Source organism: Helianthus annuus, chromosome 1 (assembly GCF_002127325.2).
Source record: "Helianthus annuus cultivar XRQ/B chromosome 1, HanXRQr2.0-SUNRISE, whole genome shotgun sequence".
Lineage (NCBI taxonomy): Eukaryota > Viridiplantae > Streptophyta > Magnoliopsida > Asterales > Asteraceae > Helianthus > Helianthus annuus.
The window spans coordinates 137,055,384-137,071,350 of NC_035433.2; the positions used below are offsets into that span (position 1 = coordinate 137,055,384).

General features: G+C 33.4%; 1 protein-coding gene and 1 long non-coding RNA gene across 2 annotated transcripts; both read left to right on the forward strand.

Annotated features, from left to right (window-relative positions):
- The first annotated feature begins 1,511 nt into the window (after positions 1 to 1,511).
- On the forward strand, positions 1,512 to 3,387 carry LOC110880010. The gene is made up of 3 exons (XR_002559154.2): positions 1,512 to 1,769; positions 2,841 to 3,008; positions 3,193 to 3,387. It is a non-coding gene; the product is annotated as an uncharacterized LOC110880010 (long non-coding RNA).
- Positions 3,388 to 7,901: 4,514 nt separating this feature from the next.
- On the forward strand, positions 7,902 to 10,088 carry LOC110879956 (probable protein phosphatase 2C 47). The gene is made up of 2 exons (XM_022128507.2): positions 7,902 to 8,165; positions 8,960 to 10,088. Exons 1-2 carry the CDS (start codon positions 8,052 to 8,054, stop codon positions 9,944 to 9,946), a joined length of 1,101 nt encoding a protein of 366 aa, XP_021984199.1. The 5' UTR covers positions 7,902 to 8,051; the 3' UTR covers positions 9,947 to 10,088.
- The last annotated feature ends 5,879 nt before the right edge of the window (positions 10,089 to 15,967 follow it).

The following is a 15,967-nucleotide window of genomic DNA, read 5'->3' on the forward strand; positions in this document are numbered from 1 at the left end:
CGTTTGTTTGGAAAGCGATGCAAGACAGATTACCGACCCTCGTTGGCCTAGCTAGAAGGAACATCACTATAGACTCGGTGGTGTGCAAGCTTTGCTGTCGGTGTAAAACCCGACCGATATTGACTCATTAGTCATTCCAAAGCATGTGAACTCATCGTTTATGTATTCAAAGGGGTCCATTTTGAAACTATTTGATGGCTCGTTCAATCGCTTCCACCCACTAGTGAGCAGCAATTTTAAGCACCGCATTCCAATACTATTTCTTTTTTGTTGATTTCCCACTTTCTTGTTTTCGGAGAAGTAACACCATGCTTTAGCCATAGCTATTTCTTGGTCGTTCGTCAAATTTTAACTCTTCAAATCGAAAGTGTTCGATCCTCATAGTCACGTGGGGACCGAAAATTTCGGTTCCCTATTATAGACGGTTTGAATGATTGTTGATCTTCTAAAGTGTATTCGTATCGACCAAGTGCAACTAGAGTAGGACCTTGTGGTTGTGTGAAAAATTGTAGGGGATAGGGCATATTGTGGGTATGGAAACAATTATGGTTGTGGTTGTTGTGTAAAATTTAGTTGCGGTTTACACCCTTGACGACTCGCACTTTAACCGGCTCCTCTCATGCTTGAACCGGCTCCTCGCGATTTAGCATATTTCTTGTTTCCACCAACCTTTGATTTTTGTGAATCCACGTATTTTTTGTGTGTAGAATAGTGTTGATTTATGGTGACGTAGTGTTTAAATTTTGGTGTGGTGTGTGGTATAAAATGGTTGGTGATGAGTAGTATATCGTATATGTAAATAGAAAATTTTTAAAAAGTTATATTTTTTCTAAAATTCCCCAACGGCTAGAGAGGTGTTGCCAACGGTAACAAATCATCATCATCAAGACATCAATCGGTAACTTCCACCCGAGAACACTACCCGATTTAACCTATCTGAACCGCCGGCGGAGGTGTACACGATCCAGTAAGGGTACCCGAAACAGCCTGGCCTCCCGAAGTAAGCAAACATGTTGCACAATGTTGATCGGGTACATTTTCCATGTGTGTCTTTAGGGTGTAAGGGGCACTCCCCTAAGAGGGGAGTCCCCTCTCTTACGCATAACCAATCCTCGTGTGCCACGTCAACTCCCCTCTTAAACTCCCCTAACACCCTAAATTGATGGCGGCACTCCCCTCTTAGGTGACTTGGTTTTTTATTAAAAAAAAAAAAGAAAAAGAAAGAAAACTTCTCATTGGTCCACTCCTCTCTCTCTCCCCCCTCTCTTCGGTGAATCCCCCACGATTTCACTCCCCCAAACCACTCACCTAAGTGATGGCGGCGGTGTTCCCCTTATGTGAATGAGGTCACCGAATCCACTCACCGAAGGTGCCCCTTAGAGCATTCCCATCCACTCCATTAAATTAACCCCTATCTTTAAAATATAAAAAAACCTTCTAAAAAACTACTCCATCCACTATATCTATACTCTAACCTTAAATATTAAAAAAAGGCTACAGTAATTTTTTATACATAAAAAGCTACTGTACACTCTTCATTTCCAACCACCACCTCTTCCTATCTTCTCCCGCCCCTCTCCTTCCACACATCAACTACCAGCAACAAAATTAACAAATTCCCACTTCACATGTTTGGATTTGTAAACGTTGAGGGTTCCGATTTGTAAACATAGGCTTCTATTGGAAACTAGGGTTCCGATTTGAAAAGGATTTTGCTATCAGCAAGTATCAACCGATTCATCCTTCACATCTCCATCCCTCTGCTATATGTAAGCTTTTTTTGTTCATTTTTTTTGGATTTTAAGTTTTAAGTCTTTATTCATGAAGTGGTTTGGGATGGGTTGAAACCAGTTTAGCTCATAACGATTTGGTCCATCTCTTGTTGATTTAGTGTTTCTCAGTTTGAGAGAGATATTATCAACTGAATTTATAATCAGGTTGAATTTCTAGCTAGATTAAGTATAGCTCTATTTAGGATATTATCGCTTGAATTTATAGTTAGGTTAAATATAACTGTTTGTGATTAGTCATTTGCTTGCAGTTTATTACGGGGGTGTTTGGGGTTCCTTATTTTTCTGACTTTTGACTTATTGGTGGGTAAAAGGACTTATTTTAGTGTTTGGATTTTCTGTTGTTGTGAGACAAGAAGTCAAGAAGTAAGAAATTCTTACTTATTTTGAGGGAAAAGGACTTTTAATAAGTCAGAAATAAGTTAAGCCAAACATGCCCTACATCAAAACTTTGAAATAGAACTCACCTGAATTACTTAAGCTCCTTTTGAATTAAGTTGCAAATTGTTAAGTCTGTTGTTAAGTTTTATATATGTGTGTTAGTTAAATCACTTATTGATTTAGTGTTTCTCTGGTTGAGATATCATCAACTGAATTTCTACCTTGGTTGAATTTCTAGCTAGATTAGGTGGATTAGTGTAGCTCTATTTAGGATATTATCAATGAATGCATTTCTATTGTTATGTCAAATTCATTCATTTCCTTGCAGTTAACTAAATCAAATATGTGAAATCCAAAAGTATATTTGATATAATCTCATATTTTACATTTCTTTGTAGTGTATTAAGCCTTTCATATGCAAACTTCCACTGACATTCAATTTTTCATTTGCATTCACCAGATTCTGTAATGACATTTTTGAATTTCAATTACTACATTTTAAATGTCACTATGAAGGTGATACTGATATGGGTGCGGCTACTGTTTGCATGTGACCCATGAACTGGCTTTTGAATTGGTCAATTGGTTTCTTTCGTTCTCGTTCATCTCTCAATCTTTTTTTGATGTTTTTCATAGAAAAAAACCTGCGTTTTTTGCTGAAAACTGCAGTTTTTTGGCCAAACCGGGGTGAAAAGCGCAGAGGCGGAGGTTATAAACAACGAGGTTGCTGCCGATGACGGGAGACCTTCATCTCCGCCAGATGGTGAGGAGGAGTTCATTGATGATGATGGGACTGTGTACAAGTGGGACAAGACGCTTAGAGCCTGGGTTCCTCAGGTTAGTTGACTACACTACATTTTTGTTTTACATTACAGATGTCATTTTTTACTCAATTGTACACAATTTCATCGTCATGTTTGTTCTCTAATAGGCAGAATGAGTTGGGGTTAAAGATTTTAACAAAAAAGGAAAAAGGTAAATGGGTCAAACTAAAGTTTAGTTTGTGTTTTTTTTTTTGCAGCCAAGATGACTGATGGTCGAGCAGCGACCCCGGCGGGACTTATTTCAGCATAGCACATGCTTTTGCACTATTTGTTGCGGTTTCGGTTGGTGCTAACATATCATGGGGTCATGTGAACCCAACTGTGACATTCGGCTTGTTTGTTGGTGGCCACATTTCGCTTTTGAGGAGTGTCTTGTATTGGATTGCTCAGTTGACGATTTTAAAAATAGTCATAACTTTCTTTTTTTTCTTGTTTAGTTTACAACGGAGTAATAAAAAATGTCAATGTTGGTGGTGAGTACAGAAAATTAGGTTAGAGCTTTTAGTGGAAAATGTTAATCACGTATTACAGAGTTCAAAAAAAAAAAAAACGAAAGAAACATGCATTTGATGGTGCATCCAAGAACCCTACAGTGTCCTTTGGCCCAGCTGTGGTTCACTTGACATGGAATAGCCACTGGGTGTACTGGCTTGGCTCGTTTTTAGGTGCGGGTATAGCTGTGTTACGTTAATATGCAATTTCGACGGAGATTTCAGATGAGTCAAAATAGTGGGTAGTTAAGATTGTAAATGAAAGAAAGAGAAAAAAATAATAAAAAAAGAATATAGAGATAAATATAAAGGATAGGATGTGGAGGGTTTTTTAAAATGGGAAGTAAATTTTAAAAAGTAGTGATTTTTTGTTAAATTATAGGGTTAAAGATAATGGAGTGGATGTGATGCTTTTACACCCTTATATTTAAAAAAAAAAAAAAAATGAGTGTGATGATTGTAATTATTAGAAAGAAATTCATAGTTGTGTAAATGGGAAACACGTGTCAAAGAACAAAGATGTGATGAGATACAAGAAAACGAAGTTCGAATAATACAATTTATGTGACACCAATATTGTCCACACATTCCTCTCAAGGTAAGAAAGTTTTGCAGAATTGTATTATATAGAAAATAAATTTTGTGACCAATTGTGTCCACACATTTCATATTTAAAAAAAAAAAATCCAGTTTTACATAACAGTGTTAGAATGGCAGGACCGTGAACAGGCATGGTCCAACTCATTTCGACTGCTTTGAAACGAGCTGAACGTAGGCCAAACCGGGTTTAATCTTCTTTTTTTTTTCGTAAGATTCAAGCTAAAAATGTCTAATATATCTTAGAAGATGGTTTTGTGGCTCTTTAATCACTTTTTTTAATGTCTATATTAGTTTATCTTTTGAATTTTTCTTTTAGGAAAACAATTCTTTTCTTTTCTTTTTTAAATATAACTAACATAACAACATAGTTGTTCAACTTCATATAGTGTTTAAATTTTATATAATATATAAATATTTTTAAATTAACTATGACGTTATCTGATTCTTGCATCCGATTTGAATAGTGAATTGATAAGGCGACCGGTTTAATAAACGGTCTGGTTACGAAAATACTGTGAAACACTAGACTTCATATTGAGACATTCTATTTCTCAAACTCTATGTGTTTTTTAAAAAGAGAAATGATAAGCACAAAAGCTCTTGATTTCTTTGGCTTTCAAATGCAATGTCTAAAACTCTTGTGATACAAGGATTATGTATTCTTAGAATTACTTTTGAGCGTTTGCAAAACATCAGTCATCATTAGGTGATTTTTGGTTACGCATTGCATAGTGTCTAATATACTTGAGTTTTGTTAATTGATCGTTTGGGAGAATGATTAGAAACACAACCCATTAATTGAACTAATATACTCTTTACAAGGTTAAGGTTGTGAATTGTGTTGTAGTTATAATTGAATTTTTTTTTTTATTAAAATTCCCAATGTTAATCTACCATCATTAAGGCTATGGGGTGTGAGATGGAGCCCCTAGGGGCTTTATCAGGACACGTCAGCACCACGTAGGATCCACATAAGCCAGGGGGCTTTATCACGCCGTCCCTTAACTTGCAGGGTGTGGGATGTGGGATAAAGCCCCATATTAAACAAAATTAAAAAAAAAGATTTGATTAGATGAAATCAGGTGGGCCCCACCTGAACACATGCTTCTTCCTCATTACCATGGTGAAGCCCCCTTCAATGGCGCCCCTCCTTGAAGACGGCGGTGTGGGTGGTGGCGCCCTCCAGGCGCTATGGGAGGTGAGGTAGCCGTGATGGCGCCTCCACACCCTCAGGCCTAATAACTTTCTCACTAAATTGTTTCTTGATATATAATGAAGAATATATAATGTGTAAGCAAACATATTACATAGCCTAAGCCATATTAGAAATATATAAACTCAAATATTAAGGACTCTTTAGAATCTTAAAAGGGAAAATATGAATCCACTGAATGATAAGACATGGGAAGAAGTTTTCAAAAGCATATAGCTTTACAAAAATCATTCTATACAAATAAAACAGGTAAGATTATACAATAGCATATACTACTTGTATTATTGTCTCAATATAATATGTGGATTACATTATTACACGTACGGTTATTTTAGAGTTTCAACTTTTAAGTTATGTGTTATAGGATGTAGCTTTAGTTGTACATGATGCACATGTGTAATCAATTTAGTTTGTTGTAACTACGTGGCAATATAACAATCTTATAATTTATTTTCACCTATAAAAATAAATATTTTTAATGTTATTATGCTTTTCCAAAAATTTATTTTCACCTATAAAAAAAATATTATTATGCTTTTCCAAAAAGTATTTCTCCTAATAAAAGAAAAGTTATTATTCTAAATAAGTTTTTGTTATAATTCGTTTGAAGGTCAACATCTTGTATTAAATTTAATTTTCTAACATGTGATTTGTATACAACTTATAAATTGAAGCATTTAACAACTTTCGTTATGAAGGAGATTGGGTTAGGAAAATAAAACAAAAACCTTATTAGTGTATGAATTAAATATTTACAAACATTTTATGTATAACTTAATTAACATTATAGGGGAAGATTTGGGTTTGAGACCATATGGCTCTAGTTTGAATTCGATCTCAACCGAGTTTTATCGCAGTAGACCTTTGGGCAACAGATTTTCCCTAGAACGAGCTGCTTTCACGAGTTAACCTTGACATTCACCGACCCCATTCCTAAAGTTTGTGGTCTTCGATCGAAAACTATCTCTCCCTCTCCTCGAGTAAGGATTTGCTGCTTTCTTACTTATTCCTCAACCTCTTCCTGCTCTTTGTCGCTTAGCTTTCACTGTACAATCAGTCCTTGCTTCTTACCTAATTCCTCTTACTTCAAAGCTGGCTAGCCTCGACGTTCCATCGAGTTAGCTAGTTAATATTTGATCTCCCTAGACAATTCAAATCATTCTGCTTTCTTTCACCTCGTCTTCTTTTCTTAGGCCGATTTTCCAAGATTCATTTCGGAAACTTAATAATAGATATTGTATATAGAAGCTATAATAAACTTTAGTAATTATATTATATGTTTAATCTAAAAAAAAATCTTATTATTACTGTGTAGGAGTAAAAGTATATTTTTATAATCAAGAAGTTAGGACTTATTCATATCCACCGAAAAAACTTTGTAGGTGTAATGGGCTTCATGTCATCATCCATCCCTTTTCAAAACCATATCTTAATCAACGTAACTTTTAATTTCACCTAATTAAATTACTTTAATGTCTAATAAACATTTAATTTTGAATGAAGAAAGTTTATAAAAATTGATAATGTTGACTTTGGGATATAAATTCATATGGTTTCTATATATATTAGCTTCTTTAGTTTTTTTTTTATTTTTTAAATAAAATTATTTAAGCAGGTAAACTTTATCGAATATAAAATCTCATTTGAAGAGCCTTTTTAGCTTCTTGAAAGAAATTCAACAAAAAGCATAAAAGGTATATTCTAAAAGAAAACACAAAACTTGATATTAATTAGTTGTAAAATATCTCATAGTTTCATTAGTTATGAAATATCTCATAATTTCACTTAGATTACACTTGTTACTTATCAAGAGTTAATGGTAGCTTTTATAATCCACTTTAAAAAAAGTGATCATACATGTCATATTGTCATTGTGTTTACCTAATATTAGTTTTGTTTGCTTTTATATCTAAATATCAACTTACAATTATAAATAATTAAATATACCACTCACATACTTATACATTTTTTTAAATAAAATACCACGATTATATAATGATCTACACTCTCATTCTAGCTCTGAGCTCTCGTTATATACAAGTATAATTACACGATTCTTACAACTATTTAACAAAATTAGCTATATATTAAACATGCCCTTAAAGCAGGATTTAAATCGTTAATCCGTCCCACTTTTTTCTTTTTCTTTTGTTATGGTTATAGCGTCTAAAAAACATCCTACTTTTTTTACATAGATATTTTTGTTGTCTAAATATCTCATCTTATGAACATATTTTTAGACACTTTTGGCCAAATCTAATCTAAAAGATAACATATTAATAACTCAACAGAAAATAAAAAGTATTAAAATAACTCAAATTCAAGTAAAATTAAATCTTATTCGACTTATTGGTTTGATCATTTAAATAATTTTGTCCCTGACCTTATTCTTGAAAAAATTAAAAGTTTTTCAATATTTTAAAGAACGTTTTCAATGTGTTTGTTATCTATCAACTAATCTTATTATTTTATTTATTAATAATAAAATTAATACCTTTATCAATATTTTTAAAATATATGCTGATATTTTGGATTATTATGGGCCACACAATGAAAAAATCCGCGTGTATTTCAGTTGATTGACTTTAGACCCACCGCCCACTATATATACAGCACACCCACACAGCAAACCCTAATTTCTTCAAAATCAAAATTCGCTTCAAAATTACCCCCAATTTCTTCAACCTTTTTGTTACTTTACGCATACACAAAACCCTAAATTCGTTCGATTTTCATAATACAAGATCTCAAGATGATTGCTGGAGCAGCAGATATGATGTGCGATCAATTCAATTTAGGTCTTTTAAAACTCGCCGCCGTTTCACCGGAATCCGCATCGGTTTCGATCTCGATCTCTGAGAATTTGGTAATTCTTTCGTTAATTTTAGTTTACTGTTTCGTAATTTGTTATTGTTCTGTGCTTGTTAGGGTTTTATGGTTTTTATTAGTTTTGATTTGTGTGTTTGTGTGAATTGCTGGTTGTTTAGGGTTTATATGCTTGTTTTTTATAATTGAAGATTGATTGATTGATTGATGATGCCTGTGTTGCAAAACAAATTGAGATCTTGAAATTTTCTGTGATTCTGTGATTAGTTGTCAATATTTATCATCTGTATTAGACCAGATAACCACGAGAATTAAAAAGATTTAGTTTACAATGAAAAAAAAAGAAATAGAATCTTAGTTTGTATGTTCGCTCTGTTCCTCCCTAGAGTCGTTTTGGTCTGGAGTCGAGGTGCGAGGTGTGAGGCGAAACCTTCGCAGGCGTTGATCTATGTATGGATAAATAGGCTTTATTTAGTATTAAGTATATACAACCAAAAGTTTCACCGCCTTCTTCGTTAACTAACTAAACCGCTTATAATATTTTTATCCTTTTGGTTGTTTCCACGTTTCAGCTTCCTCCGACCTTAATCTTGAAAAATTATAAACCCTGCATGTGACGTTTTTTAAAAATCTGATGTCTGTTTATGATGGTTAAGTCTGTTGATTTAGTGATTTTTTGCAAAAACTATATATGTTTTTATATGATCTGTGCTGCTTGATTTAATAGTTGGATCAACATAAAAGATGAGAGTGGTATATTTTGTAATTGTTTTTTAAGGTTTTATTTATTTACTGACATATTTATTTACTGACATATTGTTCTCTGTTGTTCAGGCTGTAAGCTGCTCTGTGAATATCAAGAGTAATACTGTTGTGGAGTCTACCGCAAGGAGTTTGAGTCCAACGAACATCAGGTCAGGAAGTCATACGGACATTGGACCACGCAGATCAAACGAAGACCAGCATATCATGATCGATGATCTGTCAAAGCATCTGGGCGATGCTTACAAGTGGGGTCTCGCGAGTTCCTTCTATGCTTTATTTGATGGTCATAATGGGTCGGAGGCAGCATCTTATGTTAAAGAACATGCCATGAGGTTATTCTTTGAGGATTCGGATCTACCACAAGCAGCACCAACTGGTGCTTCAGATGCAGATGTTTTGTTCTTAAAACAAGTGGAAGAGTCTCATAACAAAGCGTTTTTACAGGCTGACTTAGCCTTAGCGGACGAATGCAGTGTGAGCGATTATTGTGGAACGACAGCTTTAACTGTTTTGATCATGGGAAGACATATAATAATAGCCAATGCTGGCGATTCTCGTGCGGTCCTATGTAGGAACGGGTCTGCAACACAGATGACTGACGACCACAGGGGGTCGACTTGTTTACAAGAAAAGGAAAGATGTGAGCGGTTAGGTGGTTACTTCGATGAAGACGGGTACCTGAATGGTCAACTGAGTGTGACGCGTGCGCTTGGAGACTGGCACATGAAGAAGGAGAAGTTGGTGATTGCTGAACCAGATGTGAGACAAATGGTGTTGACCGATAATGATGAGTTCATGATCATTGCATGTGATGGGATATGGGATGTCATGTCAAACCAAGAAGCAGTGGCTCTTGTTCGGTGTCAGTTAAGGCAGCATAATGATCCTCAACGCTGTGCTAAAGAGCTCATTGCTCAAGCTGCACGCCTTCATTCCGCTGATAATCTCACTGCTATTGTCGTTTGCTTCTCTTCTCCCACTGTTACTCCTGCTACTCAGGCTCGGTTTCCAAATTCTAGACTCTTTAAGAAGAAACCCTTAAATGTCTTGGTGTAAAACTTGATCAAGTGGTCACTTAGAAGAGATGTAATAGATTCGATTCATTTATTGAAAAAATTAGAGTATATTTTATTCAACGGAATTTTTGTAAGACACATTATATGATTATAAAGGAAGGAATTAATTTTGTTTGTTTCAATCTGTTACCCAACATGTCTCCTTTACCAACTCGAGTAGACTGATGACCCTCGGATTGTTTTCAGCATCGGATTTGTAAGACAAATTATATGTTCATAGATATGTTATGCATTGAAAGAATGAAAGATAATCCTATTCTTCAAAGAAAGTAAACAAAAGCTATAATATAATATAACATTAAATTTCTTTTAATTAGTACCAAATTCAGTATCATGTATTTGGCTGCTGCTGTTTATGTTCTGTGTATTGGGTTGCAGCACTGCTGCTGTTTGGTTTTCTGTGAATAAAGGTAACTTTCAAAAAAAAAATCTAAACTGGTCAAGATTAAAATGTAACTAAATACCAAAATGCAACTGTTTTTGGTGTGGCTCTGCGTTTTTGGTCAGGCCCGCCTTTCTAATGGAGTTCACCTTTCAAAAAAAAAAAAAAAAAAAAAAAAGTGAAGTAACAAAAGTTTATAACATTAAATAAAAAATTAAATCCGATAATTCAATCTGGATATTGACTAGATTAAATTAAAGCATTAAGAATTTTAAGACTTTTCTAATAACTTCAACTTAACTATAATTTAAAAGTCAAAACAATCCAGAAGGGATAAAAATATATATAGTAGATTAAGTAAAAGCATTAAATATTTAAGACATTTCAACAAACCATAACTTAATCTATAATTAAAAAGTCAAAACAATAACTTTTTATTAAAAAAAATCCCCCCCACCAAAAAACACCCACAATTATATTATATATCCTTACATTATATATCCTGGGAAAAGATCAAATAGAAAGTTAATTTTGTCTAGGAAGGATAGAAAGCCATAGGATTATGACATGTGGCAAATTTTAAAATAAAGAGAAAAGATATTTTAGTCAATCTCATCATTTCTTCTTCCTTCTTCTCCCCAGTTACTTCAAAACGCACCATTTTCAAAACCCACCATCTCCAACCTTTTCTTCACTTACTATCTCAATAATCACTACATTATAGTGTGATTTTCGTCATCAATCAATGATTCAACCACCCGATCAACGTGTTCTTCAGCTTTTTTCGAAGAAAACCCAGTTTAATTTCATTCAAAATCTCGTTTTTTCTGGTAATTTTGAAGATAATCACTCGATTTGTTCGATTCAATCGCTGATAAGTGTTTCTATCATTCAAATTTCGTCAATTGATGAAGAAACCGGCTTCGATCCATGTAAGAAATTCTTTAATTTCATTTTCACGATCTGGGTTTTTATTTAGTCATTGCGTTTTACGATCTTGACGGGGGTCCGGGGGCGGCAGCCCCTGGTAGCGGGGTCCAAGGGGCAGAGCCAATTCGAAGATAGTAATTCGTAGACAATTCAGACAGTTTACAGACAATTCAAAACCAGTTCACAAACAGTTTTATGTGTCCATTGCGTTTTAGAAATAAGAGAGTTTTATGTGTTTTCTGGCTATTCGTTTTAGAAAAAACACATTTTTAAGTATCTTTAGTCATTGCGTTTTAGGTAAAACACATTTTTGAAGTGTTTTTAGTCATTGCGTTTTAGGTAAAACACATTTTTAGGTGTTTTCAGTCCATTGCGTTTTACAGAGAACACTTTCTTTTGTTTTTTTAGGTCATTGCGTTTTAGAAATGAGACATTTTTAAGTGTTTTCTGGCCATTGCGTTTTACAAATAAAACATTTCTTTGTGTTTTCTGGCCATTGCGTTTTACAAATAAGACATTTCTTTGTGTTTTTTGTGCATTGCGTTTTAGTTAAAACACTTCTTTATGTGTTTTCAGTCCATTGCGTTTTAGAAATAAGACATTTCTTTGTGTTTTCTGGCCATTCGTTTTACAAATAAGTCATTTCTTTGTGTTTTTGGTGCATTGCGTTTTAGAAAAATGTCATTTTTAGGTTTTTTTTTTCATTGCGTTTTACGTAACTGATGGTTTTTCTATTGCGTTTTACACAACTGGGTTTAATTTTTTTTAAATATAGCAATAGTATACTCGTTTTAAAGATTAAAAACGTTCGTTTTTTTGTGCAATTTTTATAAAAAAATAATGTCGTATGAAAGAGTTATTAACGTTTAAAAAAATGGGGGGAATTGGAGGAGAGAGAAACTATTGGCTTGGATTGACTAGAATGCCCTTGAACAAACTCACGCGCCTCTTTTCTTCCTTTCAATTTCCCTGATTTAATCTTAGCCCTTGATTAACTTAATGGATGGTCAAGATCACTTCCTAGCCTTCCTAGCCAAATAAACTTCATATTGTATCTCCACCCTATATATCCTTATATATTACAATTACAAAGGAGATGTACAGTAATTATATTACTAATATATTCAAATTTTATATTCTCAAAATGTTTTTAAAGCCATAAATTTGTAAATTAGCTATAATAATATTTTGATAAAAATGCTTTTAATTTTTTACTTATATTATTGATATATTCAAATTTCAAATCCTCAAAATGCTTTTAAAGTTAAACATTTTGTGCATTAGCTGTAATAATATTTTGATAAAAATGCTTTTTATTTTTTCCAATTGAATTTTGAAATTTACACTAGCTATAATAATATTTATACATTAGCTATAATAATATTTTGATAAAAATGCTTTTTGTGTTCCATTCCTGTATAAAACTAAGCTTTTGTGTTCGATTCCTGCTAGTTAGACAATTTTTCCCATTTTTTGTGTGTTTTTGTGTCAACTTAAATAAATAATTCGTTCTATAAGGTTATATTATATACATATATTAACCCTTCTTAAAGTTCTTTTATTATTTCTCATACTCCATTTAACCTATTTATACTTATATTTAAAATTCTGAATTAAGTTGTAATTAGAAATGTTATTTTTTGACAATGTATTCGTTTTTATGGTTTTTTGCACAACTTTCATTGAAAACGAAGTAGTATACGCAATAGAGTATCTCTTTTATATGGTAAGCTATTGCAAGTGTTAGTATTGTACCGGTACCGGTACCGTGACGAACGAAACTGATACCTTACCAAGAGTATCGATACCACGTGGATTTCGACTAAACAATATCGATGTTCGTGTCGGTACTATTAGAACCATTACTGATACACAGGTTGCGACGTGCTTATTTTTAGTTATATATATATCTCATTGAAAATGAAGTTTTATTCACAACAAAGTGTTTTTGGGATGGTAAGTTATAGCGAGTGTGAGTATGGTACATAAACCGTGACCAACCAAACTAATACCGTCTCAACAATATCGGTATCATGGCGATTTCGTCCGAACAACATTAGTATCGGTATCAATACAATGTGAAGTGTTAGTGATACTCGTTTTTACAATTTTGATCGATGTAAAACACGTATCGGCATCCTTTTGGGTATACAATGACTCTTTCTATTGCTATACCGAGTGTTTGGTACCGTATCAGTATCGTAAGGAATCAAACCGATGTCGACTGAATTCCCGACGCAACACGCGGGGACTCTTACTAGTTATTTACAAATCACAGATATACAAAACACCACTCTTTCCAGCCTAGATCACACATTCACTGGTTTAGGATTTTGTTCAAATCTCCAGAAATTTCACTTTACACCTACCTACACTCAAAAGTTTTTGATATTTATAGTAGCAGGTTATTTTAATTAATAAATTTTCTGCTATTATAAAAAAATGTTCTTAAAAACATTCATTTTGATTAAACAAATGCTAGAAAAAACCTTATATATTAGAAGATTTCGATAAATAAAAAGTCATGAAAGTTTTTTGCAATTACTAAGCCTCTGAATCTATAAAAACTTGACAAATAGATCCGGCACTTAGTCCTCAAAGTATATATATTAGGAGAACCGGAGAAGTTCATATATACCTCTAAAAACTTCCAGTTATCATATATATATCCAAACCAAATTCGAAATATTATATGTATCCTTATTTAGTCATTAAAACATCGTGTTTATCCATTTTAATTTATTTAATTAAAACACTTTATATATGCACCGCTTGCGGTATGCGCATAAAATATGTATATATGTGTGGGCGTTTGAGCGGCAAAAGTGAAAGTGCACTAATTTTAATGATATATTACTGATTTCGTGAAAACATTAAAAGAGGGGGGTGGTTAATCACGCATCATGTGGTGGTGTTGATAGCCGAAAGACAAGAGGGGTACATGCACTAATCAGCATTTGTCTCAATTGCTGTGTGTTATGTGCCTTATGTCCAAGGCTTGATATGAAACTACTATCGAGTGGGTGGGTGGGGGTAGGGGGGGTTTCATTGGCATGGAAACATGTAATCGTACAAATAATATTATTTCCATCTCATGCTTTGCTAATAATCATGCATTTGAGTGCAAGATGTTGGATGCCAATTTTTCATTTAAGTGTTGCACATTCTCTAAGAAATCAACAACTCAAGATGGGTTCATAGCCCCTTTTTTCTACTTTTATCTTTGGCATGCAAACATGTAATCGTACAAATTATCTTTTCTTACAATTCAAACAAAACAAATACTTTTCGTATATGCATATTACTTTAAACTATGAAGACATAGCACATTTCATCATTCATTATATATCAATATCAATATCGATCCGTAGTACGATTACGGGCCTATAGATCAGAAACTGACACATCATATCTTTGGGAAACCATGGGGGTTGAGCCACATCATTATTATATCGATCAGGTGTGACATTTACATTATGTATTATATAGCTATGTTGTTATGAATCGTATACGTGAGCTCTTAAACTTGTTTTTATCTTATCATGTTTAAAAACTTATGTATCTTACCAACTCTCGTAGTTGACCCATTTTTCTACATGTTTTCAGGTACAAAAATTTAGCTAGGATCTTGATTTGCACCCCGGTTTCCACTAAGCTCCTCCCCTGGTGGTGACGACTGGAGCTATTAAGAGTTACTTTATTAGTTATTTAATCTGAAAAAAAATCTTATTAGTTTACAATGAAGTTAGGACTTATTCTTATCCACCGAAAAAACTTTGTAGGAGTGATAGGTTTCATGTCATCACCCAACCCTTTTCAAAACCATATCTAAATCAACAAGACTTTTGATTTCACCTAATTAATTTACTTTGATGTCAAATAAATATCTAATTTTGAATGAAGAATGTTTACAAAAATTGATATGTTGACTTTGGGATATAAATTCACATGGCTTATAATTAGGGCCATCCATTTTTACTCGAAAGCGAAACGAAAATTCAACTGAAAACCCTGAACTTGACCAACCTGAAACTCATATGGGTGGGTTATCGAGTCACCTTTTCCTAGCCAAAACCCAAACAACCTGGCCTAAAAAACCCTGAAACCCGAAAAAATCTGAACATTTATTGTCTTTTTTATAGGTTTTTTTGGTTTTGGAAATTAAGTTTTGAGACTTTTGAACATTATTATATCTATCATATTCTCAAATGATGTTTGAATTTTATGATATTTTTAGTAAAAATATAAAAAAGGTGTTTCTCGAACGGGAAACACAACACTTGATATTAGTTACATAACATCTCATAATTTCATTAGTAATAAAATATCTCATAAAAAGCATAAAAAGGTATTTTTCTCAAGCGTAAAACACAACACTTGATATTAGTTATAAAATATCTCATGATATGTTAGTTATAAATATCTCTTAATTTCACTTAAATTACACTTGTTACTCATCTAGAGTTAACAATAGCTTTTATATCCACTTTATATATAAAAAAAAGTGATCATACATGTCATTGTGTTTACCTAATATTAGCTTTGCTTTTATACTTAGACCATGCGTAGTCGTTTGTTGAATAATGCCCTTATCCTGGGGTGTTTTCTGTCATGTGACAGTCCAGTTAGCATGGGGGCATTATTGGGTGTTTTTGCAAAACTGGCGTAGTAGGAATAATGCTCAATAAC

Bases quoted from the DNA above. Each gene is read 5' to 3' on its own strand.
- LOC110879956 (XM_022128507.2), top strand. From the start codon at position 8,052: ATGATTGCTGGAGCAGCAGATATGATGTGCGATCAATTCAATTTAGGT. The intron at 8,166-8,959 runs GTAATTCTTTCG...TCTGTTGTTCAG, and splicing joins TCTCGATCTCTGAGAATTTG to GCTGTAAGCTGCTCTGTGAA.